Below are 21,584 nucleotides of genomic sequence, written 5' to 3' on the forward strand. Positions count from 1 at the left end.
GCAAAAGTGGAAAGGTTAACACTACCCTTAAAGATAAAAAGAACACATCATCCTCCCCACCCCTTTTAATTCACCAGCCTGGCCCCTACAAAAACCAGACAATCCTGGGAAGGACAATTAACTACTGCAAACTCAACCAGGTATTAGCCCCGGTTGCAGCAATGGTAGATATGGTATATGCCAGAGATGATACATTTTCTAAAGCAGATTAACATGACCTCAGGTACATAATATGCAGTGATTGATCTGGTAAGTGCATTCTTTTCCATCCCTCTCAGAAAAGAAAAAGAGAAGCAGTTCATTTTTACAAAGTGGCCAAAAGTTTACATATCTTCTTGTTTCCTAGGGGCTACATTAGCTCTTTTCCCCCTCTATCATATTGTACTCAAAGGGATCTGGACTATTTGGACAACCCCACAGAAATTATATTGATTCACTCTACTGATGATAATATTATTCAGACCACATGAACAAATCATGATATGTTGGAGACCTTGGTAAGATACATTTGTTCCAGAAGGTGGGAGACATATGCGAAGAAGATTCAGGTGTCAACAACATAAAGTGAAGATATTACTTATGTCTAGGTGTCCAGGACATGTCAGACCATCCCCTCTAAAATAAAAAAGAAATTATTGCATCTTGCATTTCTACTGCTAAGATGGTAGTATGATTCCTGGTTTGCCTCTTTAGACTCTGGAAGCAGTATATTTCACACTTGAGAAAAATTCCCTGACCTATTTTACTGAGTAATGGAGGTGGCCAGATTTCAGTGAGATCGAGGCTGGCAAGGATTCTTCAGGAGGTCCAGGCTGCGGTGCATGCTGCACTGATCCTCGGGCCACATGATAGGTATTACAGGTATTGCAGGTGTCCACTGTGGAAAACATGCGGTATGGAGTTCATGGAAAGCCTTAATAGAAGAATCGCTATATAAACCCCTATGGTTCTGCAGAAAGGCCATAACATACACAGTGAATTATACATACATCTTTTGAAAAACATCTCCTGTTGTCATCCATCTCTGCTGCATTAGCACTTACCCCTATGACTATATAAGTGTGTGATGGTGGTGGTTGATGAGGAGTTCCTTATGACCAATAGACAAAAGAGGGAAAATGCTGAGTGTGGGCCATGGATGAATTGGTGTAGTATGTCAGTATAGGAATTGCACCCAGAGGGCAGAGCTTTGGGTGGTTCGCCTGGTCATATATTGAGTGGAAAGAAAAATGCTACAGGTAAGAACCTATATACATTCAGGGCAATGAGGAATGTCATCGCTGGTCTGTAGGAGACTGGAAGGAAAAATATTGAACGTCAAAAACAAGGAGGTCTGAGGGGAAGGCAGGTGGATGGATCTATGAAAGTGAATAGGAAGTCTAGAGATCATTGTAATACAAGTTAAAGCCCATCATAAAGCATACGTCATGAAAGAGGCAAAAAACAGACAGAATGACCCAGATGGTTTATATCAACCAGCCTCTGTTGTTGACCACCCCAGTGCTGGCACAACGGACTCGTGAACAGGGTAGACATGGTAACAGAGAAGGAGGCTATCCATGGGCTTAACAGCACAGCCTCCTTCTTAATGGTATAGAGCTACTGCTGAATGTCCAAATTACTTGCAGTGGAAATCAATATTAAATACTTGATATGGTACCATATCGTGAGGGGATCAATTCCATTGATGGTAAGTGATTACATAGGGCCTCTTTCTACGAAGTGATTCACCTTGATTGGAATTAACACATATTCTGGATATGGGTTTGGCTTTCCTTCTCACAAGACTCAGCTAGCACTATTATCCAAGAACATACAGAATCTTGGATTTGCTGACATGAGATCCACACAACTTCACGTTGATTCAAGGGAAGTGTAGCAATGAGCATGTGGCCATGGGATCCACTGGTTCTATCACACTCTTAACCACCAAGAACCTGCTGGCCAAATAGAGCAATGGAACGACCTTTGGAAAGTACAGCTAAAGTGCCACCTTGAAGATGACACTCTGAAAAATGGCATGTCATGATCCAGAGCAAAGCATAAAAACCCTAAGACAATGATCATTAAGTAGTGTTTGTTTCTTAATATATAAACATGTATGTCTAGGAACTAAGGAACAGAAGTAGAAGTGGCCCTGAACTCCTTCCCTCCTAGTGACACATGTGGGGAAACTTGTGCTTTCTATCTTCGGTGAGTCTGGAAGTCTTAGTTCCTAGAAGAACATCTCTACCATGAGAAACAGGGAGACTCCCTATAAACTGAAAGGTGGGGCTGCTGCCCAGATATTTTAGCCTCCTTTACCAGCAGATGAGGAGAGGAGTCACCATGCTGGCAGGAGTTGATGGTCCTATCAATAGGAGAGGTAGGGCTGCTGTTACACAATGCGGACAAGAAAGAAAAAGTTCGTCTCTTAGGTGATCCACTTGGATGGATGTCTCTGGCTCTCCCCTGAGCAATCTTCACGTTAAATGGAAAAGTGCTGCTATAGCCTGAGAGGCGCATACTGACCAGAAGTTTAGACATCTTAGGGATGTGTATTTGGGTCACCCACCAGGAAAACCACCCAGACCATCAAAGGTAATAGTCAAGGATAACGGGAATCTACAATGGGTAGTAGAGGAGGAAGAAAATGAATATCCTTTACAACCTTAAGATGTGCTATGTCATTGGGGGTTGTAATTCCTCCTACCCATGTGTCCTTGTAAATTTCCCCAGGCAGAGAGCAGAATTCTGGAGTAATTGTTCCCATTCCTTATTCTATCAAACAAATGGACCAGAGTGGTTCAAGGGTGGACTGTAGTGGATGTTGTACTACACAATGAGGCATTCATTTCCCCAGCTGCTTGGAGAGTTGGTAGCTGATGGCTGTTAGTTGAGCCTGTCTCCGGGAATTGACCTCAGTCAAAGAGTTGCCTGAGACACCTTGCATCAAGGCAGGGCAATTCTAAAGGACCAGCTCAGCTCATGAGCTCCTGATAAAATCAGCTAGACCCTCTCTTGTAACTGCATCACAATTCAACTACTCTGCCTGATCCTGCTTCTGCAATCCCTCATGAATGTTATGCCTGAAGATGTATCTCAATAAAATTTCTGCATACAAATCTGAGTCTTGACTCAGTTTCCTGAGAACCCAATATACAACAATTCTCTTATTTTCTTTATAGACACTTACTTTCTATGTGCTGTCATCCACCTTCATGGATTCATATACTATCTTTCTGCTTCTGACCCTCAAATTCATATTTCTAGCCCTGACTTCTTCCCTGATTTCCAAATTCATATCTCCAGCTGACGTTTCAATATTTCTACTTCAGGGCACACTCAGAAATGAGTCAGTGTACACTCAGGAAAAAGGAAGCACTCTAGCTGTATCAAATACCAGGAATTTCATACAGGGATTGTGTTACAAGGCAATGGAAAAGCTGAGGAGCCAAAGAGGAAATAGTGAGGCAACCCAGAGATCAGCAATAGTAGGAAACTGTTATCACCCTGAGAGCTGGAAGGATAAGGCAGGCATGGAGCTTGATTCGCCCAACAAAAGCTGGATCATGAAGAACTTGAAGTGAGAATAATGGAAGGAAGTATCAAAGAGTAGGAGTTAGAGCACCGGCTAAACCACAGCTGTTGCAAAAGATAAAAGCACAGAGAGACTATGGGAGAAGTCTGGCCTCTCTCCTCTTGCCCTCCAGTATTCTTCCTGTGACTCCTACCGGCCAAGCCTATCCAGAAACCAGAGCGCAAAGAAGTCTGAGAAATGTTCTGTGAGATACAGAGGAGGGCAGAGGAAGGTGAAGAATGAATGTGAGAGCAAATAGGCAAATGATTGGCTCAGCATGTCCATCATAACCTGACCAAAGGCATACATTGATTACCCCCTCCAAACTTTCTCTACCCAATAATCTTCCATTTCTCAGTTAATGGTAAGTTCATCCTTGCAATTAGTCTAACCTTGTAATCATCTTTGAATTCTCTTTTTCTTTCACATCTCATATCCAATTTGTCAGGAAATTGTGCTGTTTTTAACTTCAGAATATATCTGGAATTCTTACTGCCTTCATAACTACCACCCTGGACTGAGATAGTATCATCTCTCTCCCTTGGGTACCACAATAGCCTTCCAAGTGGTCTCCCTGCTTCTGTCCTTGCTACCTGACAGGATGTTCTCAACACAGTAGCCAGAGTAAGCATTTGAGTCAGAATGTCACTCTCTTCCTTGAAACTCTGCCAAGGCTCCCCATTTCACTTAGAAGCTAAAGTCCTTGCAATGACCTACTTGAGACAGTCTGAGCTCTGTTGTCTCCCTAACCTTATTGCTTATATTCTCCTTGCCCACTCTCCCTCAGCCACCCTGGCTTCCTTGCTGTTTCCTCCACCAGGCACACTCTTTAGATTTGCACAGGGCTAACTCCTTCATCTCCTTCAGATCTTGGCTAAAATATCATCTCCTCAGTGTGACTTGCATTGACTTTCCTATTTGATACTTTAGCTGGCCCCTTCCCATACCAGGACTTCTGATCTCTCTAACTTGATTTTACTTTCTTCTTCTTTTTTTTAAATCATAGTGCTCATCAACTTCCATTCTACTTTATGTATTTATTTCGCTTAATTTTTTTTTTTTTTTTTTTTTGGTCACTCCCCACTGGAACATTAGCTCTATGAGGGCAGGGATCTTTGCCCTTTTTTTTTTTTTTGGCCACTGTTGTATCTTGAGCACCTAAAATTGTCTAGCTCAGAATAGTCACTCAGAGAACACTCTAGTTTATGTACAAGAGGTCCCACAAGGTAAATACTTGGAAGCTGCTGGCCAAATGTGCATATCATTTTCAACTTTACTATATATTTCAAAATTGCTTCTTAAGATAAGTGCACCAATTTATACTCGAATCAACTGTGTAGGAGAGTTCCAAATTTTTGAGAAATGTTATTGCTGAGGTGTGGGTATGAAATGGTTTAAAAGTGGCCTTTCCTTAATTGCTAATGATTAAGTGCATTTGCTTATGTTTATTAGTCATTCAAGATTCCTCCTCTGTGAATTGCCTGTCATTTGTCATGTTTGGTTGCTGGATTTTTTTCTTATTTATTTATAGATGTTCATTATACATTTATTGTACTGGTCCTTTGTTGATTATACATGTTGCAAATATCTTCTCCCAGTCTTTTACTTGTCTTTTCCACTAGTTTCTGGTGTATTTTTAGATAGTTTTAATTTTTAATGAGGTCAAGTTTATTTATTTTTTCCTTCATAGTTTGTATGTTTGTATATTTTAAAAACAAATCCTGCTTTACTTGAGGTCATAAAGAAATGATCCTAAATTTTCTTTTAAAAGTGTTAAAAGTTTTTTTTTTGAGTTTTAAGTTATTAATCTTACTGGAATTGATTTTAGTGCATGTGTTAAGTAGGAACTCAAATTTTATTTTATTTTTCCTTTTGGATATCCAAATACCACAGTACTATTTGTCAGTAGCCCCTTCTTTCCCCATTGACTTGTAGTGCCACATCTGTAATACATCAAACTTCCACACATGCATGTTTGTTTCTCAGCCCTCAATTCTTTTCCATTGGTCTATTTGTCCATAATTTTGCCAATACCACACTTTCTTAAGTACTAGACATTTATAATAAATCCTTTTATCAGGTAGAGAAAGTTTCTGCATCTCCATTTGCTCAAAAATCTCCTTGGATCTTCTTCACTCTTTCATCATTCCACATGAATTTAGAATCAACTAGTTAAGTTCCATGGAACACATTCTTGAGATTTTAGTTGAATTGAATACTAATTTAAGAAAGAACATCTTTATGATACTGAGTTCTCCTATACACAGACATGGTATATATCTCCATTTTCTAGCCTTCATAAATAAAAGTTTACACTATTTCCATTAAGGTATCTTATGTCTTTCTTCGCTCCTGTAATCGCTATCTTTTAAAAATTACATCTTATAACTTGTGCTGGTAATGGGAAATCCAACTACGAATACGAATTTTTAAAAATTCTATAACCTGGCTAAACTCTCTTATTAATCATTGTAATTTGAGTATTAGATTATCTTGGACTTTCTATGTAAATAATTCAGCATGCTCCTTAAAACAATTACGTATTTATAATTCGTGTTTTAATTAGGTAATACAATCAGCTCTAAAATTAAAAATATATTTAAAACATATAGAATAACACTCTTTCTCTCACCTTTATTGTCCTTTTCACTGAGTTTCTAACCATTCACTCTCACAGGTAACCACTATTATTAATTTTCTTATGTATTTTTCCAGTCTCTGATTACACAAGAAAATACGTTAAATTCTTTTTACTTTCTTCTACTCGCAAACATAGACAGAGATCTGCTCTTTGGGTTTCTCCCTTTGTTACAGCCAGAACAGTCTTTTCTAAAAGCCCCTTTAATAGCCAGAGGGGAGGGGAGGTGACAGGGCGGGGAGCGGGTGAACTACAGAGTGTCTGTGGGGAGGTGGCTAGAGAGGCCCGGAAGTGGCCTCCGTGCCCCGCCCCCGGGTGGTCGGCTAGTTGGGACACTTGGTGAGTGTGGGGTAAGTGCTGCCCGCCCGACCGGCGCCAACGTCCCGGTGCGGGGGTGGGCTGTCCTGCGTTGTTTTGTCTCGAGCCGGGGTGTGTGGCGGGACTTTGGGGGTGAAGAGAAGCCCCTCCCTCCCTCGTCCCCTGCAGCCTTGTCTCCCGAGGAGGGCGACCCCTGGCAAAGGCCGTGGGGGACCGAAGGGCGCTCTGTTGCGGCGCCAGGGGTCCCCGCGTAGGGCCCACGGGTGCCCCTTGTCTAGGGCCGTTTCTGGGTGTCGGGGTCGGTGCCCCAGGGCGTTTAGAGACTGGGATTCTTGGGTCACACTCACAGACAAGCCTTGGAAATGGGAGCCGTTACATTTTTGCTCCGCCTGGAGGCAAGGTCAGTACCAAGGTCTTTAAATTACTCCGTGGTACTGGACAGGAGCCTGGACTCTGGAGTGGGATTGCCTGGTTCGATTCCTGCCTCTGCCACTAATAGGCTGTGTGACTTTTGGCTATGACTTTTGGCTAGTCCTTTAGCCTCCGTTCCTCGTTTTACTGCTTTGTAAAATAGAGATAATGCTGTCACCTAACTTGCTGGGTTGTTGTGAGGATTAAATGACTTAAAATGTGTAGGGCCCTTAAAATAGTACGAGGCACAGAGTAAGCACGATTTCAAGATTTGCTATTATTATTACTATTATTATTTCTAATTATGACGGCATATTATCTTTAGTGAATGGTCTTGGTGACTGGCTTTCCTACTGCTTCTTTAAATTTTAGTGTCATTCATCAGTTCTTTTTGTAATGGATGATTTCTATATTTTAGGAGGGAAAAAAGATAATCTGAATAAGAGCCTATCCCAGAGCAAAGAGCCAAATGGGTTTTGTTGTGTTGTGTATTGTGTGTTGTGATGCTCAGACTCCCCAAAGCTTTAAGACTTGGGAATGCCTTTCCCTTGGCTGCCTGGATTCCCAAGGAGCAAGAAAGGTCTTAACAGTGAAGAAGGACTGGAACCCCTGGTGTTAGCAGAAATCGTGGGTCCTGCTCAGTGCTGGGAGATCTGCCAGTGTTTTGAGCGTCCTAAGTCCCAGCCTGAGTGGGGATCAGATATATATGTTTCTATATGTGACTTCCATGTTTCTATACATAACTATAATATTGGAAACTGAATTCACACTAACACCCTTAATTCCAATCCAACCTTACAAGGTTAACACTAGATTTCTCTTTTCTGTATTTGTAGCTCTCTTCTCCGACAATGAGAAACTTTACTCATTATCTTTGATATATTTACCTATTTGATCAACACTACCTGTTTGTAACCAATCTCCTAATCCAGTGCCTTCTCACTGTGCTCAGTTGGGCTCAGACCCCAAATAGGAGAGGGGTGAAACTTGCTTGGGGAATGTGGAATAGAAGTGGTAATGTATCAGGGTTAATTTTCCTGCATGGACACCCTCTTCACTCTGCTTGGGCTCTAAACTCATTCTGGGCTGGGCTGTGGCCCTCTCTCACCTCCCTTGACCCCACCTAAATGCTTTTAGACTGTACTGTTCTGGAAGGAAGGAAGGTAGGATTTTGTTTAATTTTTACAGTTGGGGGGGATTTCAAACAAATATAAGTGTAGAGAGAATATTACAGTGAACCCCAAAATGCCCATCAGTCAGCTTCAATAACCATCATCTTTGGGTCATTTTCTTTCTTCTTCTTTCCCTTCCCTTCTCCTGCCCTCTTCCTTTTTCCCTCCTCCCTCCCTTCCTTCACCATCCCCATCCCCCCCCTTCTAGTATTAAAGCAAATTCAAGCTATTGTATTAGTTCACCCACAAGTACTTCAGTGTTAATTCTAACAAATAAGGACTTTTATCTTGTTTTTTTTTAGTGAGGAAGATTGGCCCTGAGCTAGCCTTTGTTGCCAATCTTCCTCCTTTTTTTTCTTCTTCTTCTCCAAAGCCCCAGTACATAGTTGTACATCCTAATTGTAGGTCCTTCTAGTTCTGTGTGGGATGCTGCCACAGCATGGCTTGATGAGCGGTGCATAGGTCCACACACAGGATGTGAACCAGCAAACCCTGGGCCACCGAAGCGAAGCACACAAACTTGACCACCCAGCCATGGGGCCACCCCAGGACTTTTATCTTAATGTAACCATAGTATCGTTATTACACTCAACAAATTTGACAGTCATTTCTTAATATCGTGGTGTTCAAATTTTCCCCATTGTCTCAAATATGTCTTTTTATAGCTGTTTTTTCTGTTAGGTCCAAATACAGTCTACCATTTGCATTTGGTTGTTATGTCTATTCCATCTCTTTTAATCTGCGACAGTTCTCTTTCTCCCCCTCTCCTTTTTGTTTACTTGAATGCCATTTATTTGCTGAAGAACTCCGGTCTTCTGTACTACAAAATGTTTCACATTCTGGATTTGGCTCATTGCTTCTTTTCAGTATCTTTAACTCATTAGTTCTCAAACTCAGCTGCACATTGGAATCATCTAGAAAATTTTAAAAGTTACCAGTGCCTGTGTCCCACCCCCAGGGACTGATTTAGTTCATCTTGCTTTCAGCCCAGGTATCAGGAGGTTTTAAAAGTTTCCTAATGATTCTAGCGTATAGCGAAGTTTGACAACCTTTAATTGAATTTGCTTCTGTATTTTACCTGTTCCCTGGTATTTGGATCTAGAGACTTGATTAGACTTAGGCTCACTTATTTTGGTGATATTCGTTCACGGAACAGTGCCCCAGATCTCTTGTGGCAGCTGATTAGGAGGAAGTATTTTCTGGTACTTCTCATTTGTAACACCTGTGCTGAGGTCGCAGTTTCCTGAGTCCCATCCCTTCCCTGTCATCCTCTGAACTGTAGTGGATTGGAACAGAAACCCAGGAAGGCATACTCTTGGAAGTGTTTTCCTCTAGTCACCTCTGTCAGCCTCACGTTTTCTATCCCCTCCATTCCATTGAGTGAAGAGGGACGTACTGACACCTCAGCCCAGTCAAATAAGTTTGCAGTCACTTAGGGTTTCAGATCTATTTCTGTCTAGTTCAGAGGAATCTCAGGGCTCCCCTCCCTTTTAGGGCTGGCCCAGGTGCCATGGCGGCTGGGAATGGCTAATAACAGAGAGGGCGTAACCTGTGAGGGATGGTGTATGTGTGGGCCTCCATACCTTACCTTCTCCCTTTTTCCCTTTCCTGGACCTACCCAACTCATGGTGGGGGGCGGGAGGATGGAAGGAGAATTTTCTTTCCTGTCTTTGCTAAAGTGGGAGGGGACCAAGCTATAATCCCATCCTCTAAATTTTATTCAATAAATACTTTCCATGTGCCTGGCAGTGTTTTAAGGTCTTTACAAATATTAACAAATGTATAACAACTCCATGAAGTAGGTTCTTTTATTATCTCCCTTTTAAAGTTAGGGGAACTGAGGCACTGAGTAGTTAATAAGTAACATGCGCAAGGTCACACAGCAAGTAAGTGGCAGAGCTGGGATTTGAGTCCAGGCTGTCTTGTTCCAGTGCCCGTCTTCTAACTACAGTGAATGGTAGCTTACCCAGCCTGGTTCTGGCATGGATTATGGTTAGCGCCAGCTCTGCTTGGAGGCACCTGAGGCAGCCTCTGAATCCCCATTTGTCCCCTATCTCTGCAGCCTTCCAACATCTGAGATTTCACAGTGAGGGAGAGGCAGGGCCTCCCTCTTTTCAGTCTTTGTGGGAACCCCATGTACCTCCCCAGGGAAAGCTGCAGGGGATGTAGACCCCAGCCCCCATCTGCCCATCCTTCTGGGCCCCGTGCCCAACTCTGGGAAACTTAGGAGTCCCTGCGATGCCCGCCTCTATTCCTTGGAGGCAGCTTTGCCCTTACTCACTTGCCAGGTGACTCCCTGCTGTGGTCCCTAAGTTCCCCATCAGCTTTTGGCACTAAGGCAGATTTTGTAATTCAGAACTTCACATTTTCACTCTTTACAGGAGGGGTTCTAGGCCAGGGGCCTTTTAGCTCCCAAGGTAAAATTTAGCACTGTCTGGAGATGTTTCTTGGTTGTCATGACTTGGGGAGAGGGAGGGTGTTGCCGCTGGCATCTAGTGGGTAGAGGCCAGGGGTGCTGCTGAACATCCTACTATTTACAGGACAACTCCCCCAGCCTCCCCTCGCATAGAATTAATCCCACCCAAAATGTCAACAGTGCTGGAGTGCTTTACAGAAATAACTGTTCACCCAGTGCTTTTGCGTTCATTCATCCTTTCACTTAAACAACCACCACAAACTTATTCTGTATTTACTGTGTGTCAGGACCTGGGAAATACAAAAATGAGTAAGCTAAAGGCAGATCTCTTTTCAAGAAACTGACAGTCCAGCAGGGTAGGCAGATTTTTAAATAGAGAACAAGGATGCACAAGTACTGTTGTTGGTTTTTTGTTTTGTTTCTTAGGAAGATTAGCCCTGAGCTAACATCTGCCACCAATCCTCCTCTTTTTGTGGAGGAAGATTGGCCCTGTGCTAACATCTGTGCCCATCTTCCTCTATTTTATATGTGGGACGCCTGCCACAGCGCAGTTTGATAAGCAGTGCGTGGGTCCGCGCCCAGGATCTGAACCGGTGAACCCTGGGCTGCTGAAGCGGAGCGCACTACCTACTGTGCTACCAGGCCAGCCCCCTGTTGTTTTTAATATAAAGTTTACTAAGCACTCTTAGTGTGCTCTTTCCACAAGCTATCTTATTTATTTTGCAAGGAAGGCAGAAAGCGTCATTGGAGGAGACAGTTCATTCTGCCTAAGGGACGGGGGTGGTGACAGGCTGTACAGAGGAGGGGATATTTAACCTGGGCTTCAGAGCTCAAGTGCTGTTTACCCTGCAGAGATGTGAAAGCATGAAAATAAATACTATATCAAGAGTATAGTGAACAGCCTGTCAGGGCAGCTGCTAACCTCTTGCAAAGTCAGGGAAACTTTGTGCCTATTAGAAAACATACCTCTGTGGAGTGGACACAGTCTGGGCCCAGGTTTGTGAGCCCTACCTGAGCTCCCACTGGTCCCCTTGGCTGGGCACGTTGAACAGTGCACAACCTGCAAGACCATAGGGGATGTTTCCAGGGTTTAGATCAGCAGTGGGCATGAGTAGAAATAGGTGCTTTATCTGGATGAGAATGGGAGCATTACTGGTTTGAGGCAGAGGAATGACTTGATGAGGTATATGTATTTTAGAAAGAGCTCTCTGGTGGCAGGCTGGAAGGTGGGGGAGGAAAGGAGGGGTTGAAAGCACTTAGTAGGCTAGACACAATAATGAGGGCCTGGGCCATGGCAATAGCAATGAGAATAGAGAAAAAGGAACAGATCTGCGAGACACTGAACAGGTAGAATAGACAGGACCAGGTGACCCAGTGTGGCAACTGAACGAGAAGAGCACGTCAAAGAAGATCCTGAGGAAGTCTGGCAGGTCGTGCTGTTGTTTCTAGAGAGTGCCGTACTGGGGAAGGAGTAGATTGCGGGGAAGAAGATCAGCTTGGTTTGGGGCATATTGAATTGGCTTTGTTTGCAAGATTTCCAGATAGGACTGTCTGGGAGGCAGCTCAGGATGGGGATCAGGAGTCTTCAGCCTTGAAATGAGAGTTAAAATCTTGCAAGTGATTAAAGACAGTTCTGGGGAAGATGTAACGAGAGAAAAGAAATACTCAAGAACAGAACTCCAGGGCCCACTCATACTTAAAAAGAGAAAGGCCAGTGAATTATACTATTAGCTGACATTTATACAGCACTTGCCACAAGCCAGGTGCTGTTGTAAGAACTTTATACACAAACTTACTTAATGCTCACAATATCCTTGTGTACAATTACTATCCCTACTACGGAACGGGAAAGAGGCACAGAAATACTGAGTAATTTACCAAGGTCACCCAACGAGTAAGTCGTAAAGCCACGCTAATGAACCCAGGCGAGAGTCTGCACCTAAACAGACTGTGAATGGAAGCTGGAAAGAAACAGGATGGAGGAAAGCAGGAGAGGAAGGGGTCCCTGGATTCAGGGACAAGATAGTTTCTGGAAGCGGACAGGAGCATCTGCTGCCTGAGAAGAAGCCATGGAAAATGGAAACTGGGGGAAGCGTCTCTGGTTACTCTGCAGGAGTGATCTCAGCGGTCATCGCTGGCAGCTGCTGCTCACAGTGTGTTGTGGGATAGTGGGAGCTGGGGACCAGAGTGGGGGTCCGGAGGCTTCCTTTCAGGAAGTTTGACCTTGAAGAGGAGGAAAAGGAGTGGCAGATTGAGGGGGTGGCAAGGACCAGGGGCAGCCACCGCTTTCTCCAGGGCAAGGGCTTGGTGATATTTTCTGCTTCTTTGATGTTTCTGAGAGAAACTGAAGGTCCCCTCTAGCGCAGAGCTCAGAGGCATCTAGGGAAGCCCTACTTTCAGCTGAATTTGAGTGTTACTTTTATGCCAGTTGTTTGGGCAAACTTCACAACAGAGAGAGTTGGGAGCCTCACCAGCAGGTGCCCAGGGTTTAAAAATTCCGTCGTATGTCTTTTGACCTGCAGTGCTTTGATGGCAGATAAGGACCTGGTATTTATTCCCTATTGCTGTATAACAGTTTACCATAAATTTATCAGCTTAAAACAACCTGTTTATTATTTCCCAGTTCCAGATGTCAGAAGACCAGGCAGGCTCAGCTGAGTTCTGTGCTTAGGGTCTTCCAAGGGCAAAGTGAAGGTGTTAGAGCTGAGCTCTCATCTGAAGGCTCTGGGGAGGAACCCACTGACAAGCTCACTGAGGTTGGTGGTAGGACTCCATTCTGTGGTCAGTCGGCCGTGCTACCTCAACATATTCAAAGTCCTCAGGATTAGGGCAGCAGTGTTTGGGGTCATTTTAGAATTCAGCCAACCCCAGACTTGGTTTGTAATGGGCCAATCACCAGGAGGGACGTCAGAGAGCGTCTAGGAAGTGGCCCAGGTCGGCACCAAAGTTCAGCCCAGCCAGTGTCAATTTTTCTCCAGATTAGTCTGGAGATCTAGGGGTGAGGTTGGGGGGCCAGAGGCGGTGTCCAGGCCTACCCCCAGGATATCCTTTGGGGAGCTTATTGTGGGATTAAGGTTTGGGGTGGTGCCAAGAATGGAGCTGCAGACGCACTTGAATATGGGGCAGAAATCTTCACGGCTGCTCCCCAGGGATGTCCTCGGGCTGCTGGGCATGAGAGGAGGGGACTGCTTCAATTTTACTGGTTAATAGTGATTTCCTACTTCCAGGAATCTTCCGCAGAAATACAGCTCCCAGCTAGAGTGAGGCCTGAATACCGCCTTGGCCCACGATGGCCAGAGAATCGAAGGAAAGCTCAGCCCTGGACGCCCAATCTGCAGAGGACCAGATGGGGCTTCTGGTCATAAAGGTGGAGGAGGAAGACGCCTCTGCCTTTGCGGAGGAGGCCAGAGTGAGGAGCAGCCTGGTTCAGGGCTCGGAGCACTCCCGCCAGCGCTTCCGGGGCTTCCGCTACCCCGAGGCTGAGGGGCCCCGCGAGGCGCTGAGCCGGCTCCGGGAGCTCTGCCGACTGTGGCTGCGGCCCGAGATGCACAGCAAGGAGCAGATCTTGGAGCTGCTGGTGCTGGAGCAGTTCCTGACCATCCTGCCGGGGGACCTCCAGACCTGGGTGCGGGAGCAGCATCCCGAGAGCGGGGAGGAGGTGGTGGTGCTGTTGGAGTATTTGGAGAGGCAGCTGGATGAGCCGATGTCGCAGGTAGAGAGAACAGGTTTAGTATCTGAGAGGTGTGGTCTGTTTCTTGCTGAAATCTCAAGATCCAAGCGAGAGGCATTTCTTTAAGCTCCAGAAATTCTCAATCTCTTTTTGTACCATGATCCTTTTTGGCAATAAGGTGAAGTCCCTGGACCCCTTCTCATAATAATATTTTGAAATACATAAAGGAAAATATAAAGAATTATAAAAGTACTCAATTATATTGAAATATGGTTAGCAAAGTATTAAATTTGTGTTAAAATTATATATATGCTTTTTTATTGATGAACTAAATAATAAGACCTAGGGACAGACCTAGTAACTAGTAATTTCAAAGTTGTTATAAGCATGAATGATGTTGACAGTATTTGCCTGGTTGTAATGTGATGTGAAAACATCTTCAACTTCTATTGGTGACAAAGTCCTGGGTATGCTATACCACATTGGTTTGTTGCTTCCTTTCATAACTGAAGGGGATGCTCAGTTTCTCTTAGAGCCTAGTAAATAAAAGTAGTTTTTTCCTATCCAAGTTTGTGGACCATTTGGGAGGGAGTCCATGGACCATAGGTTAAAAACCTCTGGTAGAAAATTGGTTGATTTTTACTTGCATCTTCTTGCCTGTTGATGAGATTGTTTCCTGTTTGCATTGTGTGGTGCCCTTGTGCACATTCCTTCAGAGGACATATGGTCAGAGGCTTCTAAGTTATCACTAGGAGACCAAGGTTCTTGAATTGGATCTACCGTGTCCAAGCCCTCTGTAACAGTGAAAACTCATTTCAAGTCTCTTAGCTTCAGGCTCTTCAATCTTTATGGAGGATGTGGGAAATTCTGAGCTGCACATGAGAAAGTAACTTGAAAACTATAATTTAACTATAAGTGTCTAGAAGGAAGCCTGCATTTAACAGGGACATACCATATGCAGGATCCTGTGTTAGGTGATTTCACATACTGTGATCTTATTTACTGGTCTGCCAAACCCTGTAGCTAGAAATTATTATCCTCATTTTTCAGTAAGAAAAGATATTAGTATTCTCTGAGAACTTAGTACCAATTCCCAGAGTTTTCATAAAAGCACAAATATATTTAATGAGGGAGCACAGAGTAATGCTTAAGAGCATAAGATCTGGAGTCATTCTGCCTGAGCTCCTATCCTACCGTTGCCACTTGTTAGCTGAGTGACCTTGGGCAAGTTGCTTAAACTCTCTGTGGCTTAGTTTCCCCATCAGTGAAATGGGAGTAATAATGGTACCAACCTTAAGGTTGTTGTTGTCTATGTTAAATGAGTTAATATCTTTAGTGCTCATGGAAACAGTGCCAGGCACATAGAACGTGCAATAGAAGTGTTTGATGAATAAATGAAAATAAATGAATAACTTCTAGGTCCCAGGTGGTGACCAGGGGCAAGAACTGCTCTGTTGCGAGATGGCACTGTTGGCACCATCCCAGGGGTCACAAAGTAGCCAATTCCAGCCAATGAAAGCTCTGCTCAAGCATGAATCTCTGGGATCCCAGCCCTTACCAGACAGAGGTGAGGATTATCTTCTGGGCAGTATGAATTCTACAGGCTTCATCCACTTCCACTTAAAGGTCACCTAATCCATTGACAGTTACTTTATATGCCCATCACTGATTGAGTCTACTTTGAGACTGAGACTAAAAGGGAAATTTCAAACAATGGTGGAAAGCTTTCCTAACCAAACCTGGACATAGTAAATAAGATAAATAAATAAAATTTGGTTTGGAAAGCATTTGTTCTCCATTTATTTAACACATAATAATGGAGGCCTTCTACGTGGTAGCCAGTGTTGTTGGTGCTGGGGAGCTGTCAGTGAGACAGGAGTCCTTGCTGCAATGGAGCTTACATTCTAGTGGGGAAGATGGAAAATAAACACATTAATAATACAATTTCAGATAGCAGTAAGTGCCAAGAAGAAAATGAACAGAATCTGTAAAGCCAGTCAGAATATCCCACAGACTATAGGACTATTGCAAATTAAAGAGTATAAATCTTCTAAACCTTAGGTCTGTTATTAAAATAGCATGAAATTCACTCCATAGGACGCGGCTGTATATTCTGTGGTGTTTTCTCATGTGCCCTGAACATGTGTGTAGGGAAGACACACAACACCAGGACATGCCAACCAACACGCAGTCTTCACTTCTCAATAGAGGTCCCAGCCTAAACCAATTGTTTTGTGCCCCTTTTAAAGTTTGCCTTTTTTTTTTTTTTAAAGATTTTATTTTTCCTTTTTCTCCCTAACGCACCCTGGTACATAGTTGCATATTTTTAGTTGTGGGTCCTTCTAGTGGTGGCATGTGGGATGCCTCCTCAGCATGGCTTGATGAGCAGTGCCATGTCTGCACCCAGGATCTGAACCAGCGAAACCCTGGGCCACCGAAGCGGAGCGCGCTTAACCACTCGGCCACGGGGCCGGCCTCTAAAGTTTGCCTTTTATAAGGAAACCTGAGGTTCTTTTTACTCTTCTCTCTCTTTGATCTGAGCAAGTTCTGTACAACCAGATGTCCATTTCTCCCTTTCTGGGCCCAGCCTTGTCTGACTCTAATTAGTTTCCCAAAACCAAAGCAGAAAGCCCCCAACAGCCACTAAAGACATTTTAACCAAAATCTTATTTTTCTCTCCCTCCCTAGTAAAGTTCAAAGGATCTTTAGATGGAAAGCTTGCTTTGTGTTGCTTTCATTAAACCATTTTTACCAAGGATCCTGCTTTTCTGTGTAGTTTGTGTATATCTACAGAGCACACCAGATCTATTTAGGCCCTAGGATTGGAGCTGGTAGGGATCAGGCATTTCTGGAAAGGAAAACACTGTATAAACTTCTCAGCAGGAATGTATTGACCCAGTTTTTGGACTTGGATTCCACAGGGCAGTGAGGCCGAATGCCAGGGTAGATCTCATCTTTCCTTCTTAGCTCTCCAGGTTCCTGGGCTTGCCGCGGGAGGGCGCTGCAGAGAAAACACGGTGGGAGCTGCCAGGCTCTCCCCAGAGCCCCAGGTGAGCTGGAGCCCCTCTGCCTCCCACAATGTCCTGTACTACTGTGGTGCTTCCCGTGAAGGTCCCTCCCTCCCCACTCCCCCTCTATCTCCATCCTCAATCCTCCACCCAAATCCTAGGTGAATTTTGAATTTTCTCATTTATGCCAAGGTTGTTTATCATTGTGTAACTTCTTTTTGGTGCCCAGTTAAGAGCCTTTTTTTTTTCCCCCAAAAGTACGTATAATGAAATTAAATGAAAAAGTAAAATTTACTCATGCAGATGATTAATATCTTCTAAATGCTTTGTATTATAGTCCATTATTAAGTAAATAACAGCATGATGGTGACTTTACGTTTATAATGTGACATACGAAAAGATGACTTTCATAAGCAAGAGAAACCACTCAGTGATAGATAGCTACTCTGCTGCCAGAGCCTTTTCCTATTTTATTACTAGCTTGGGGGCTGTCTGCTTCCCAGATCTTCCCTCCTCCACCACTTTGGTCAGCCCCTTCTTCAACAGGATTTTCTTCTTCAGTAAGGGCAATTCAGAAAATGCAAACTGAAGCTTTTGTTGTGATCGTGGTTTTGTTTTGTTTTTCTAAAGTTTTTAAAAATTGTCCTGTGGATAGGAATATAAACATGTGACCTCTGCCCTCAGGAACTTTTAAATGTGAGGGAACAGATGAGGCAAGTCCTTTTATCTAAGCTTATACGATTTGAACAGTCTTTACTTACACTGGATTTTAATTTCCTACCCAGTTCTTCATGTCCTTGAAAATCTCAGTGTTTGAGTCTCTGTAGTGTCCATTTTCATCCCCGATTTTTCTCACTTCATACCTAGATTTCATTGTCATTAGTGTAAATGAACCCTTATCACTACTATGCCGGAAAATCACACCACAAATCTTTTGGAAGGTTTTGATTGGGCTCCATTTCTTTCACTGTGTTGGCCTTTATTTTCCAAATCTTTTCTTTCTATTCTGGTGTCTAAATATTTATATGAAGATACTTATTGTAATGTGTTTAACATTTCTTCCATGGTTATTTCGTTGTTACAGATGACACTTAAGACTGGGTTAAGTAGGAATAAGGGTGCCACACTTGCTGTTTTTCACAGAGCCCCTTTAAGGGGGTGTTCTGGCATTGCATGTCCCCCTCACTGTAGTCCCCAGCTTTAGGAGTGATCCTGAGCAAGTGGAACTAGGTGGGGTTACCTGTCGTTCTAGGGGCTGCTGAAAATGGAAGATGTGGCCCTGACCCTCACTCCTGGGTGGACCCAGCTGGATTCACCTCAGGTGAACTTCTTCAGAGATGAAAGGCAGAACTGTGGCGGCCTGATCTCCCTGGGTAAGACTGATGGGCACTGATTTCTCATCAGATTTCTTGGCTTCCTTTGAGTATGAGAACCTCCTGGGTTGTTAGTAGCTGTTTGAATTATGTTTGGATTCAGAACCACCACTTCTGAACCCCAGCTGCTAACCAGCTGTGTGACTAGCTCCTTAATCCTGACCTTGCTTTCTTCTCTGCCCTGCCAGTGTCCTAGTCAGGATACATGGGAGGAAGCAGAGACCATCCCTAGTACAGGTCCAGCTCATAGTAGATGCTCAGCACATGTTGATTTCTTCCGCTTTCCTTCCTGTTGCTAGCCGTCACAGAGGAGGAGACCTGAGGGGTCCCTTCAGGAAAAGGGCCATGGGAACACAGATGTGAGAGCTAGCAGTGACCTAGAGATTGACTATGGAGCCTGACCTTAGAGATGAGGGTGCCTGACAAGACTGCCTGACTTGTCTGAGTTCACATAGCTCATTGGTAGCACAGTGGGGGCTCCAACTCAGATCTCCTAGTGCTGAAGCCAGTTCTGTTTGGGAACCCTACCTCTACGTGGAATAAGAGCAGAGATGACTGCCCTTATTGATTAGTGATCAATTTCTGAGTCCCCACTTTCCATGTTTCTTACAGAATGCTTCAGAAGTCCTTTCACTTGCTTTGTTTACTGCCACCTTCTGCTCAGCCCTTAGTATCTAATCCTAGATGCATGGCCCTGCTTTACTATCCTTAGAACTTGGAGCCTCTCTGTGTATCCCCAGCAAAGTCCTCAGTCATCACCATCTTCCCTCCATTCCCAGTTTGTACCCTTCTTCCAGTGGCCTCATTCTCATTCTCAGGTCTCCCTCCTCCCCAGCACTCCTGTTCTTTCTCCCTCTTTATTCTCATTCTATTCTTGCACCTCAATCTTCATCCATGGCCTATATAGACCTCTGTAATTCTTGCCTCCCTGGGACTCATCACAGAGCTTTCCTCCTTGGCAGAGCATAATTGACAGTTGCTGGCCATTTGTTATTTCAGGTGGTGAAACACAGACTAAGATCAGGGACTTGCCTCCAGATGAGGAACATCCAGAACAGGAGCCTGGGGAAATACCGTGCCACCTGGGTGAAGCCCTTGGCCAGATTTCTACATGTGAAGCAGCTGGTGAACAGGAGGGCAGGTTACAAAGAAAGCAGAAAAATGCCGCTGGGAGGAGACGGCACATTTGTCATGAATGTGGAAAGAGTTTTGCTCAGAGTTCAGGCCTGAGTAAGCACAGGAGAATCCACACTGGGGAGAAACCCTATGAATGTGAGGAGTGTGGCAAAGCCTTCATCGGGAGCTCTGCCCTTGTCATTCATCAGAGGGTCCACACTGGTGAGAAGCCATATGAGTGTGAAGAATGTGGCAAGGCCTTCAGTCACAGCTCAGACCTTATCAAACACCAGAGAACTCACACTGGGGAGAAGCCCTACGAGTGTGATGACTGTGGGAAGACTTTCAGCCAGAGCTGCAGCCTCCTTGAACACCACAGAATCCACACCGGGGAGAAGCCGTACCAGTGCAACATGTGCGGCAAGGCCTTTAGGCGGAATTCACATCTCCTGAGACACCAGAGGATCCATGGGGATAAAAACGTTCAGGATCCTGACCATGGAGAGAGCTGGGAGAGTCAGGCTAGGATGGAAAGCCAGGAGGGACATATTGAGGCTCCCGTGTCTTATAAATGTAATGAGTGTGAGAGAAGTTTTACTCAGAATACAGGCCTTATGGAACATCAAAAAATCCACACTGGTGAGAAACCCTTTCAGTGTGATGCATGTGGAAAAGGCTTCACCCGAACTTCGTACCTTGTTCAACATCAGAGAAGTCACATTGGGAAAAAAATTCTGTCACAATGACTCATTGTCTTAACATGCCAAAGTTGGTGCTCGTTCCTACTGCACTGAAGCCACCCTGGAGCCCTTCTGACTGCAGAAATTGTGGGCTGGGGCTTAATTTACCACTGCACGTCATCGGGTATTTGTTAGAAAAGATAGAGTCTGGCTGAGAGGAAGTATCTTCTATTCTAGAAGGTGACTGAAAAAACTATATTTGATAGGAGGCTATGGGAGAATTGTCTGGAAGACATAGGACCTGAAATGGTTTGTTCTCACCTATTGGACTTAAAAGGGCTTCCAGCCTGGCTCCTCACCCTCAGCCAGCACATTTTGATGTTTCCTGGGTGGAAGGCTGTGATTTGGGGACTGCTGCTCTGACTGTTCGTTTTGCTATAATGAATCCTCCATGGTTGGTCAGATTCGTGAAGTCTTACGCTCCCCACTGTGCCTTGTACACAGGTGCTAATAAACATTTATTAAATGTACCAGTGAGATTACCTGTATAATTCTGAAAGTCTGATGTCGTCTAGATTTCTGAGGAATTTCTCACCAAAACCATTTGTGCTTGTGTCTAATTCTGAGGTTCTAGATTCTGAGTTCATCTAGTGCATTTTTGCCCAGCACATAGGATTGGCAGAGAAGGGTTGAGGGTTGGGTTACTGTGATGGAGAGAATCCAGATTTCTTTACCAGACTAGGAATTCTAGTGTGAATGCCTTAAACAGCTTCTTTATCATTAAATCGTTGTGAATATGTGCCAATCATGAAATTCCATTGTTTTGTTACTGTTTCCCTGATATTAATTTTGTCACTCTTTAGGGAGAAAATGTTCCTATTCAGGCAGCGTGAAAATCAGTTACCAAGTCAGAATAAAATAATAAAGTCTCTAATGCTCAGCATCTTGGTTCTCACCTTTTAGTTCTCTTGGGCCTAACCAAATGCTCTCTGAAATAGCTACAGATACTCTCTTGCCCACAAACTCTCCCCACGCCCAAGTGTATAGTAGACTGTGCATCAAGTCTTATGCCTGCTAACCTCAAACATGCTGCAGTCAGTGGATTCACACCAAATATTTTAAACAAATAGCACTTACAGTTTCAAAACTCCATTATTGGTGTGTGACTGTCTTGCTCTTCTTATATATTGATTCCCAAACCAGCTGTGTGGTACCATTCCGTC

General features: G+C 44.0%; 1 protein-coding gene across 10 annotated transcripts; it reads left to right on the top strand.

The window, feature by feature from the left end:
- Positions 1–6,471: 6,471 nt before the first annotated feature.
- On the top strand, positions 6,472–21,174 carry LOC103566666 (zinc finger protein with KRAB and SCAN domains 4-like). 10 transcript variants are annotated; one of them, XM_070585144.1, is made up of 6 exons: positions 6,472–6,536; positions 13,742–14,226; positions 15,604–15,751; positions 17,152–17,234; positions 18,445–18,565; positions 19,565–21,174. In XM_070585144.1, exons 2-6 carry the CDS (start codon positions 13,804–13,806, stop codon positions 20,425–20,427), a joined length of 1,638 nt encoding a protein of 545 aa, XP_070441245.1. In that variant the 5' UTR covers positions 6,472–6,536; positions 13,742–13,803; the 3' UTR covers positions 20,428–21,174. The 10 variants fall into 10 exon arrangements, with proteins under 10 accessions (XP_070441245.1, XP_070441250.1, XP_070441253.1 ...); XM_070585143.1 differs by having other exon boundaries at positions 6,484–6,547; XM_070585146.1 differs by having other exon boundaries at positions 6,536–6,915.
- The last annotated feature ends 410 nt before the right edge of the window (positions 21,175–21,584 follow it).

This window comes from Equus przewalskii, chromosome 19 (assembly GCF_037783145.1).
Source record: "Equus przewalskii isolate Varuska chromosome 19, EquPr2, whole genome shotgun sequence".
Lineage (NCBI taxonomy): Eukaryota > Metazoa > Chordata > Mammalia > Perissodactyla > Equidae > Equus > Equus przewalskii.

Bases quoted from the DNA above. Each gene is read 5' to 3' on its own strand.
- LOC103566666 (XM_070585144.1), top strand. From the start codon at position 13,804: ATGGCCAGAGAATCGAAGGAAAGCTCAGCCCTGGACGCCCAATCTGCA. The intron at 14,227-15,603 runs GTAGAGAGAACA...AATAACTTCTAG, and splicing joins TGGATGAGCCGATGTCGCAG to GTCCCAGGTGGTGACCAGGG. The intron at 18,566-19,564 runs GTAAGACTGATG...TTGTTATTTCAG, and splicing joins TGGCGGCCTGATCTCCCTGG to GTGGTGAAACACAGACTAAG.